This window comes from Anarrhichthys ocellatus, unplaced genomic scaffold (assembly GCF_004355925.1).
Source record: "Anarrhichthys ocellatus isolate YVR2014 unplaced genomic scaffold, GSC_Weel_1.0 scaffold68, whole genome shotgun sequence".
In the NCBI taxonomy this organism is placed as follows: Eukaryota; Metazoa; Chordata; class Actinopteri; order Perciformes; family Anarhichadidae; genus Anarrhichthys; species Anarrhichthys ocellatus.
The window spans coordinates 1,966,613-1,978,335 of NW_022280098.1; the positions used below are offsets into that span (position 1 = coordinate 1,966,613).

Below are 11,723 nucleotides of genomic sequence, written 5' to 3' on the forward strand. Positions count from 1 at the left end.
TGAATGTTCTTTGAAATACACTTACATTTTATTGTTGACAGTCTTGACAGTGAATTGATCGATATACACCCATAACTGTGTGAAAATGCAAGAGAACAAGACATTTAAGTAACTCAAGATAAAGAAAAAACATCCTTTGCATCATCAAGAAGTAAAAGAACAACGTGTAGATGTGTTGCATTTCAGAGTGGCTGAGATGATCCTAACTATAAGCTCAATCATTCCAGCAGTAACATATTCTGAATGATTGTATATTTTAGATAGTATTAAGCAGATACTTGTACATGATGCAAGCTGGCTCGACCACTCAACCACTTCCTTTCTGACTGATTGACCCAAACTTTGACATCTAAGCCAAAATGTCTTACATGCTGAGAATAGTAGACTAATGTCAGCTCAACAAGTCTTCATACCATTTTATCATACGCATAATGCTGCTACATAACAGTGTCCTGTGCACCACATAGTACTCAAGGCTGCATTACATTGTAATTATCTGACCACAGAATGAAACTCTTGATATCCATCCTCTGTGACTACAGAGATGTGTAGAAGGAATAAAATATTATTAGGTTAGTTATCAGTAAAGTATGTGAAGTGCTGCTCTGCTATGGAAGTTATGAGCATTAACATCAACATCAGCTCAGCAAGCAGCAAGGAACCAGCACTGTGAGAGGCTGAGCAGCACACAGGCAGAAACACCATCACCATCATCATCAGTGGTTAACCTTGAGTGTGTGCATTAGTAATAGCAATCAACTAATTGTCTGTTGTAGTTTAGTCATTCCTATGTGACGCATGCATGCAAACCATGCATTACAGAAAGAGTGCTGAAGACAGCATCGTGTGCGACTTTGTACATTGACACTGAAAAGTGAGATGAGCCTTGATTTACAGTTCAAATAGAGAATCCAAGAAAATGGCTTGAAAACTTTGCTATTAGATGGTATCATCACGATATCGCCATCCTGGAAACATATAGCTCAAAAGCATTAATACACCCGTGGAGGCTGCTGGTCGATGCCAGTGACTCAAAACATGACGTGGCGTTTTTCTTGAGCCAAACGATCAAACCATCGACAGGTTTATTGTTCTCCAGTACTCATCACAGCGATGTGTTGCCTCTTTACGGGATGTTTTGTGTCTAGCTCCACGCTAATCAGCTAGCTCAGAGTCTTCTGAACAACATCTGCCTCCTTGAACTGTGTTTGGCTATGGTGACACTCATGGTCTTCAGCATTGAACTGGAAGCACTCAACTGCCCACAGCAGGCAGCATTCTGTACCAAGTGAATGAAACTTTGCTCGCTAACGCGCTGTAGCAGGTGTAAGCCCCCCGTCACACTGGACCAATCAGTGGGTTCACTCATGGCAAAGAACATTTGCGCAGCGCTTTCGTGTCAAGTTCAACCTGAACTCTGATGGTCTTAGTATGCTTCAAACTAAGTGCTTTTCATTCAGTCAAAAAGCAATTTTATCACTTTCCTGAACAGACAATCCGACCCTAACACCACCTTGATGCAGCAATTAGTTGCATTGCTACTTCAGTTCCACCATAAAGGACTTTAGGGAGAGAGTGAGCCAACACTGGCTCCTGCATTGAGACTACAGAGGCCAGCTGGAGGAGGATGTGGCCGACTGTAGTTACTTTGAAGCACACTTTGACCCTCACACATACATTTGAACGTTTGACAATAGATAACTGTTTTGACTGTTGATCAAAATGGAGGAAGCTATCATATTAGCTTACGTTCCCTGCTGTGGAATGAGCATTAAGGCTGGGTATCAGTACTGGATTCCTCTACGGTATCGACCGAAATGACCCAGTACCAAGTAGTATCGGAACATCGATCCTCTTTGTTCCCAGATCTAGAGAAAGGGGACTGTTTGCATGGTTTTGCTTACAGGATAGATCGGGTGGGACTGTCTTCCATCACCACGCGGTGCCGCTGCCGTCGATCGTGGGACGGCGCTGTCAGCATTACACTGTGCAGTGTGACCAGAGGTACACTCCCACAGCTTCCAGTCACATGACGGGTATAGAATGTAGTACTCTACTGGTATCGGTCACCTTAAGGGTACTGGGTTTGGTACGGGCATTGATACCCAGCCCTCCAGAGCATGTAGCCATGGATTAAACTAGCCACGACCAGATGTAGCCACTGCTTGATGTGGTCACTTCTGTACATCATCACTACTGTTGCTTCTGCTGGCGGCCAGCAGAGATGGATACAGACACAGCAATGCCCCTTTAATTCTACCACGAGGATGTTCGGCTAACACATTGAACATGTACACGTGGCAAAGGCCTTTGAAGAATTCACATCAGTGTTTGCATCACGCATTATAAAGCTCTGATAGGGTCGACATCACATTTTATTCATATAGGCACTCTTTTTACTCTCTTTTTAAGTCTTTAAAACGTCATAATCACATGGTAATAATGCTGACTTTAATGCTGACTATGCCTCAGTCTTTAACAAAGCAACAACAATTTCAGAATAAAATGTCTCTTCGCAGTAGGGTGGAAACATATTGTCTTAATATTTATCCACTGATTATGTAATAAATCATTATGAATTTCTGACAGAACGTACTCTCCTGCAGCGATGCAGGTGGGATGGAAAAGGGGACCAGACACATTTAGATACTGTTGTCATGTCAAAATTGAAAAGGTCTTTTAAGGACGGAGGTATTCAAGTTTCTTTTGTGACTGCGAAAAAGACATGAACAGGCGACACACAATGTCTCACTGTGAAAGAACGGAGCATCCAAACCTGCCTCGGCCTCTCGTGCTATGGCTGGTGAGAAATATTCTTTCGAGAGATGTTCATGTGAAAGCACACAAACACAACCCGATGGACACACACACACACACACACTCTATTGGTTCTAAAGCTGCAGAAACAATGCTAAAAAAATCTGTACAATATTTAAATACTGTATTTACAGAAATAAACATACTTCATTGTTTGTCTATCAACCGGCCTGCACCTTTGTGCAGAATCACACCTGGATTCTAACTACTCAAGTGGCTTTCTGTCCACTAATCTAATAGTCAGAAGCATAAAGAAATAAAGGCAACAATTAAGCGCATTTGAGCTTGCAACACGTTTCACATTCTTGGATTCAGCTTTAACTGTGGATGACCTTTAAGGAACATACTGGTAGTTTTGCATGATTTGGCCTATTTATTAAAAATCACATGTACTTGACATTATTCACAGAGTGAAACTGGACTGTCATTTGGAAACGTATCAATATCGTAATCGCATCTGACTGTAAGTAGGTCAAGTAAGGATGCCCAACTAAACCTGGCTGTGAATGAAGACTCTAAATGGGTAAAAAGCCACATTGTTACGGTCGGTTCTGCTATTGTCTGCCTGGATGTGAACACGTTAACCATATGTCCACTTTAGTTATTTACAGCTTGTTCCCATCTTCATCCACAGGCATGCAGAGCTTGTTAGGCTAGTAGTTCCTTATTACGAACAAGTCTTTAGCGTTATTGGTTGTGTATCTTTAGGATTTGGTAAACTGCTGTCGGCTTTGAGGCTGAGACAAACTGACCTCACCCCGCCTCTACCACGGACACATGTCCAGCTTCCCTAATGCACCACCATGCAATGATAACATAACTCTGAAGAAATGAAGCTGACCACATGTTCACTGCAGTGGATCACTAGTATTACTAAAGGCTTTCTGGAATAAAGCAAATCTATGGAAATAACATTTTGGAAAAGGGCTGGCATCAGTGTGACGCATCAACGGTTTAAAGGGTTGAATCATGCAAAACCACTGGTATGACCTTCAGAACTCTAGTGAAGGGGAGCTGATGTCATCTTTGAAGCACATGAAGAGTGTTAACATCTTCCACCCAACCTGATGACATGTTAGTACGACCTATTTATACACAAAACGTTTTGTAGTGCACAGATATGCAATGATCGGCTGTAATCTGACAGAAAGTGAGGCATATAGAGATGCATTCTGAATGTGGAGCCAACATATTAGTATTTGACTTTATGTCTTTTTTTCTGGCTTTGAGAATGCTCAGAGAGAAGATCTGAAAGCTGTCCCGTAATACATTATGGCTGAGACGTGAATAAGCCTTTATCTTTCCTGTCTGGAGCTCTCCCACCTGTAGCTGTAGCCTCAGCCTATGTAGCCTATGGGTTGGATATGAGTGTGTGAACACTATGGAGCTCCTCGGCAGCTAGACTACAAGGTGGGACCTAGAACACAATGAACTCATCTTTACCTTGTCCTAACATGGATTCTACATTCAAGCCGTTCAAAACACTTTAAACTGAGAGTGACTGAGCCTTGAGATTCATCATCAATAACCGCTTTCCAGTAAATATCACGAGCCTGTGTGTGTGTGTGTGTGTGTGTGTGTGTGTGTGTGCGTGTGTATGTATGTGTGTGTTGCAAGCCTTATCTTTCCATCTCCCTTTGTTCCAACAATTACAACATTAGCTCTTTCGTTCCCTTCTTAATGGCTTAGGAAGTCAATGCTAGCTTTAACGGTGCGTCCGGTGGACACGTCCACTGCCATGGCCCGAATCTCTGTGTCACCAAACTGCATGAGCGTCTGGATCTCGCGGCGCGGCGCCGTGCTCTCCGTTCCGCTCACATCCAGGCGAAGTGTCCCACACTTCCTGACGCCGGGCTCGCTGATGAACCCTGCTTTCTCCTTCTCAGAGCAGTAGACGTGAATGACGATGACCTGCTGAGCGGGCTTGGCCGGGGTGTAGCTTCGCTTCACCATCTCACCCAGCGCCACAGACTGGTCGGCAGCAATGAAGGTGTCGAAGACATCGGTGCACCAGCGAGTGCCGTCCTTCACCAGCAGCTTCTCCGGCGGGTGCTTGCCCTCCACGAAGCGATTGAGGACGCCCACCCCGTATGTTAGAGGCGAGCGGCGGACGTTAATGATGCTGGGGTCCAGGCCGAACAGCACAGCACCTTTTAGAATGGTGAGGCCGACGTCATGGGGAATGATGATGCGGCTGCGGCCCTGGAGCATATCCTGGACAGCTAGCTGCAGTAGGGAAGACTCAGCAAAACCTCCCACTAAGAACAGGAACTTGATGTTGCTCACCTCCGGCTTCTCAAACAGCTCAGCTGCAGGAGAAAAACAGAATCTCAATGAAGACAACAACGGACTGTTACAGGAAGGAGTACATGCAATATGAGTGTCTATTAGTGATGTATTTCAGTTGTTGTTGTTGTTGTCCATGGATGTGCCCTGATGCACATTTCATGTGTAATAGTCACTGTGGGATGTTGATACTGTCTTGGTTTGAATTAGCAGATTCTCGTGAATAGATCTCCAATTGAAAGTCCACACCAGACTTTAGAAGTAGTAAAACGTAGCTGCACGGGCCTCTAAGTCTGTTGAGCCTCTGACACAGCAACCTCACAGCATGGTGTGTCAGGAGGAGAAAAGGCATGCTGTCAGCACCAGCTGGCAGGGCTCAGATCATGAGCCTGGGTGAAGTTACTTGTCCCCGCGTGGATCATATTGTCAGTACAGCGAGAAATGCAGGCAGTGAGATTATTAAACAGTTGGTAAACAACTTAAACCACTTCATTTGTTGGTGACTGCCATCTGGAATCTGGACAGTCCCTTGTTGTCGAAGACGACTAAGGCTTAAGACATTGCTTTGTCTGCTTTTTCTCTACATGAAGCAAAGTGTGTCACTTCTGCAGCACACTTGGATGTTGGTCCTCACTGCAGGGTTACGCTAGAAATGCTAGGCTGTAAATGAATCACTCACTAAACTATCTGCAGTGCCTTGTGACAGTTGTGAAGTTAACTACACTACATGGTACAATGACAATAAAATAACACATAATAAGACACAATGACTACTAGCTATATCTCCACATTGTCTGTTTGCACAAACACCATTTCATTTGCTGCAAAAGACTTGTTTGACCACAAAGGTGACAGATGTGTGTGTGCGTGTGTGTGTGTGTGTGTGTGTGTGTGTGTGTGTGTGTGTGTGTGTGTGTCGAGGTGTTACAAGGCAGCTTACTGAGGTGCTGGATGATGTGGTCTATGGTGGACTTGAAGAGGGAATTCATAGCTTCTGGACTCATCCTCAGCATCCCCTGAGACGACCATTTCACGAAATCCACACTAGGAGAGGATGTGAGAGGATATGAATATAAGAATGAGTATGAATGACTTCATCTGCAGTTGGGTGATATGATCAAAAGCAATACTACAATATTTTACAGAAGAAGAAAAAAATCACACTCTTACAATTCTCTTCACACAGTCTTCAGTTAAAATCTGCTTAGAATCTTGTACAAAAGTAGCGCACTGGTCATGTGATACTGTTCCAGTGAAAGTCACCAAACCATACTGTTGAATTGTGGTTCAGTGTTATCTGCAACAGTTTCTAACCCAACAGTGTTTTCTACAAACGAGATAATGAGCTGCTGAATCAACCGTTTAACTCGGATAACAAGTATTGATTATTTTTGATTCAGAAATGGAAATCGAAGGCTGCACCAGCTGGGGATCCAGATCTTATGACCTGAGCTAACTGAAGTGCAGTGGAATCAACAAAAAATGTTGGAACATTTGATCTAACATTTTAAATTGTGACCTTTGATCATTCACCTGATGGGATCTGGCCACATGAGCCCAACAACAAGACAAAGAGTCTACTGCCATAACAGCTAGCAGCTTTGTGAGGCTGTACGTAGGCACAGCAGTGCTTTGAGCTACATGCTAACATCAACATGCTAACATGCTCACAGAAGTCTGTCCTGCATGGGCACAGGTAGTTCACGGGGGCCAGAGATACATGGACCTGCATTTGTGAAGCTCCTTTCTCATCTGCTGACCTCTCAAAGCGAGTCATGTCATTCACCCGCTAACACACTGATGGCAGAGGCTGCAATACAAGGTGACACCAGCTAGAGCTGACTTCCACCCTCCCAATCAGTATTCAAATGCATTCTTTTTCTTTTGTCGTTGTTTTATAAATATTTGCATTACCCCCAAAAAATCAAAAATAGCCCATGAAATAAGGAATAGTAATCCCACATTATTCGTTATGCATTAATATAAATTCTTCCGAGTTATATTCAGACGGATAGCCCTGTCGTGTGTGTCGGCGCGGTGCTTTCATGGACTATTTCCCTCAGTCCTGTCTCTTGAGGCCTACGAGTGCATGTCTCCATGCCTGATGCAGTCCGACTGTGGAACCATTGATCCTGAAAGAATCCATAGGATCCATCTGCTGGGATCCCATGTGTGTGATTCATGCACAGTGTGTGCAGATGTAAGTGTGTGATAGTGTTCACGACTTTCCCTCACAATGAGACAGACTGAGTACTTCCAGTTAGGCGTCAGAGGAGCCTAGGGGGCAGTGAGGGCTCCAGTTTCAGCCATATAAGTATTTTAATGTCCCTCACTGGGGGATTATGAAAACATACACAGACATGAGACACGGCCATTAAAATCTAGACTCCATGGTGGTCTCAGAGATGATGGTACTCTAATGGCTGAAAGTGAAAAGTTGCATCTTCTCTGTCTAACACTGGGTTCTGATACTCTTCTGTCATCAAATCAGTAGCGAGTTTTTACAAGCTGCCTGTCGACTCTGCTTTGTACATATGCATAAACATAATGTTGCCACACCTTGTAGACAAAACATCTGTCATCAGACAACCACTGGTAATGGCTTCTGAAAAGTCCGATCAGCACAACCCATTCTTCTAAAGCAGAAACCGTGTTTGTAGACAAAGTGTTGTTCACACCTGTATTACTACTATCATTCAATACAACTATATAAGATACCATAATGTGGTGAAAGGATGGAGGGTGAAAGTAATATGTTAGCATGTCATCATACACCCATTCATGCACCGCAGACACAGCCTGCTGGAGCATTTCGGGGTTAAGTGTCTTGCTCAAGGACACATCGACGTGGACTAGAGGAGCCGGGGATGGAACCGACAATCATTTGCTTGCAAGTGTTGAAGTTGTCCAGACCTACAAATGCTTTGGAACTGTGTTTGATGGAAGATTTAGTGAAAATACAGATGTCATTGTGAAAAAAGCTCAGCAATGAGTCGACTAACTATCTACACTAAACTCCTCTGGAGTAGATCAGTGAATATTGACCACATGTTATTCTTCAAAAATATTTGAGATAATGTTCTATTCACAGGATTAATCAAACTATTATTATCTATGTAAAGATATAGAGGAGTAATGTCTACCTGAGCAGAGAAGGAAGTGCCTCTCCCTCTGTGTGTGTTGTTATCAGAGCTTCTCTCTGCTTTGATGACAGATCCGGCTATGTTACTGCTAAGAGTGTGACCTACTGGTTAGCTCAAGGCTTACAGCTGATAATGGCGTCCCATCTTTTATAGGGCTTAATTAATATACAAGCTCTTTATGATCCAGAAAAAACATCCATCCATCATCTTCCACTTATGGCCAGGTCGCAGAGGCGCAGACGTTCCTTGCCCCAGCAATGCTTTCCAGCTCTTCCTAGGGAATCCGAGGCGTCCCAGGCCAGACGAGATATATAGTGCCTCCAAGCGTGTTCTGGGTCTACCCCATGGCCTCTTACCATTTGGACAAAACCTATAAAGGGAGGCATCCAGGAGGCATCCTGAATAGCTGCCCCAACCACCTGAGCTGGCCCCCTTCGACGCAAGGAGCACCTGCTCTACTCACTCGTGAACAAGACGCCGAGATACTTGAACGCCCTCGCTTAGGGCAGGGCACCTTAACCTTAAGGGTTTGTGTGCCCCAGTGACCCTGGGAGCTGTTTTGTCAGGGCAATAGCTCCTGGTTGGGTCTCCCAAGGCAAAGTGGTCCGAGGGTATGGGCCAGACTAAGAGGGGTTCACTGACCCTATACAAATCGGCCAGAAAAGAGTTGTCGCAACGTGGCCCAGAAAAGGGAGAACATTGCCCCCTTATGAAGCCAGACCTGAAAGGGGAGCTCGTTGGCGAGCGTCCTGTGGCCAGGCCATGCACATCGGCCGGGCACAGCAGGGATCACAACAGAAGCAGGGATTGGTATTCGGGGTCCGGTGCATTGTGAGCCAGGTGGCAGGCAAAGGTAGGGACCTACGAGTGTTGAGCTATGACATCACAGACAAAGCTGTATGTTGTCAATAAAAATCAAGCAGCTTTGAAAGATAATTCAGGCTTCATCTTATCTTATACCATGTATTCCTGTTCAGGGTGATACAGACACTCATTCCAATATGTCAGGGTTGGTCCCTGGTTGTTCTGTATGGACTCACTTGCTTTTGCGCAGGGCGTGTTCCACACTGTGGCCCCGGAACTTCTTGTAGTAGTCAATAAAGGAGAAGGGAAGGTTAATATTGAGGGGGTTGGTTCTGTCAGGGGCTGCTGCCCTCTTCCGAGACTCAAAGGCAATCATCAGGTCCACCCAGGCGGCCGGCCTCTTGATCTTAAATTGGTCAATGAAATCCTGGCCAAAGATCTTACACAGTAGCTTCTCAAATTCATAGTCAATGCCGAGGGAGCCGTAGGGACCACCTGGGAAGAAAAGGGATTGTGATTGTGAATCAAATCAAATGAGATAAGACCATAGCTGCATAAAGCAGATACATGATGGTATGTTATGCCCCTTTACCTGAGGCCTTGTAGAGCTCTTTTAGATGTCCCTCTGGAAGGCGGATCTGATGAACAGTCAGGTCCACTGTTCCTCCGCCACAGTCCACCACCACATAACGGTCACCTGCACAGAGAATAATGGATGTATAATGTCAGTATCTAAAATGCTTGTTATCTAACCGCATCCTGCCTGACAGGACTCATTGCTCTGACATGTAGCTGCCTCTTATCTACCACTACTCTGTTTGATGTTATTAGGAACATTCTCAGGGGAGGCTGGACGTGACTCTTCATGACACGTCAGCTTCTTGAACTAGGCCACACTTCGGTGTAAGCAGCCCAGTGATGAGGTGATGAAAGAAGAGAAATCTGCTGACGGAAAGAGTGGGACTCAGGAGTAGCTTTAGCAAAGACAAGATGGTGGACAGGAGCTGACAGTCTGGACATTAGATGATTCACACACATTTTAAGCATTGTTTGATTGTTTGACTGACAGCAGAGCCAACAGTCTGTCATGGAGAGACAAAGTGAAACAGTACAGTAACTGTGCTTACATGTCCATCTCACAGACTAACGTCAGCTGTCGCAGGTAAAAATTGAAGCTGTTCACTGAGCTACAGCGGTCCAGCCAACTGATGTTAGCAGTGAATTTTCTCAGTGCAATCTTGAAATCCCAAAATATAAACTATAAATTCTTCCCTTCTGGAAAACATTTTCTTTTCTATGATTTGCAAAGCTCTTTAAAAATATATCAATGCTGTACGTCATATAATTTAATCTTTTTAAAAAAATGACTTATAGTCATACTAGATATGATCGATACATGTTAGAAGTATTCTTCATCCACAAATCCGTAAAGTCTTGAAGAACACTGGTTCTTTTCAAGCCTCCACGGTGAATTAAATGGCGCTGCTGTATAATCCAAGTCTCATTTATCTAACTGCTCATTTTGATTTCTTGCTTCTGTCATCTGGCCATCATTTCTACGAGTATTGATAACATTGTACGCTGTACAACGTAATTGCTGAGATCAGCACAATGAAGTCCCACATGGCAACAGACAAGCAGTCAGATGATCAGACATCAACATTTATCCAGATCATGTAAATGTGAGATCCCCCACTGCACGTGAAAACTGTTTGTGCACAACTATAGTAAGTACAGTAAGTCTGTAAACTGTGATGGATGTTAACAAACAGTTTGCATTATAACTTTACTATTTATCTTTGTTTACTCTACCAAATAGGTTTGACTAACCTGGGAGTTTGTTTTCAACCTGTCTGATCATCTGCCAACGACCAATAACAAGCTCTAAGAAAATATAAGCCAAGTTGTAATAAACTGTAGTTTTGCTTCCAGGACTTTAAAACTGAACTGAAGGAGTGGGATGTACAGCAGAGACACACATGGCCTCTGTACATTGAATTTTAGCTGAGTGGAACTACTTTTGGTACAACCACAATGAAACAGAATACCTCCAGATAGTAGCAGTTTCCAAAAAAAACCAACATGCTCCCAAAGTCTAACCTCTGAAGCTAGTAGCTAATATGGCAGCATAAGAAACAGCAAGAGCATTGATCCTAAAGGAGGAGGGAAAGGAAATCACATCAGATGAGTAAAAGAGAAAGACTCTACCTTCTTCCAGCTCCGACCAAAGCTCCCCTACGACATTTTCCACCAAAAAGGTGCGGCTCTGCCGGTTGCGCCGAACAAGCTCCTTTGCTGGTTGTTAACAGAGAGAGAAGGTTGTGGTGAGAGTGATGAAGCTGTGAAGCTATGCTGTGTGGCTCATATACAGAGGTGTGTGAGTGAAGCAAGCAGCAAGCTGAGATGCACATTGTGAGCAAGAATTATACATAGTATGATATTGTAATAATAATACATTATTCAATCTATGATGTATATTTTCAGCTCAATTTAAAAGACATATGGATAATTTGCCTGTATATGTGGGGAGTATAGCGATGGCCTGTATGTCACACCAATCATGTAGCTTACAGTGTTGACATGCAGTAAAAGTGACACGTGACCCCCCCCCCCCCCCCCCCCCCCCCCCCACCCCCACCCCCCCACCACCCAAAACCCAACAAATAGAAACCC

At 44.1% G+C, this 11,723-nt stretch overlaps 1 protein-coding gene across 2 annotated transcripts in view; it reads right to left on the bottom strand.

Annotated features, from left to right (window-relative positions):
- hspa12a (heat shock protein 12A) overlaps positions 1-11,723 on the bottom strand; it is a 55,773-nt gene continuing 44,050 nt past the window's right edge. For both annotated transcript variants that reach the window (XM_031873055.1, XM_031873054.1), the window contains exons 8-12: positions 11,259-11,345; positions 9,643-9,747; positions 9,287-9,545; positions 6,044-6,147; positions 1-5,126 (exon numbers count right to left, since the gene is read on the bottom strand). In XM_031873055.1, the coding sequence (XP_031728915.1) occupies positions 4,495-5,126; positions 6,044-6,147; positions 9,287-9,545; positions 9,643-9,747; positions 11,259-11,345 (1,187 nt within the window). In that variant the 3' untranslated portion in view covers positions 1-4,494. The remainder of the gene's footprint in view (positions 5,127-6,043; positions 6,148-9,286; positions 9,546-9,642; positions 9,748-11,258; positions 11,346-11,723) is intronic.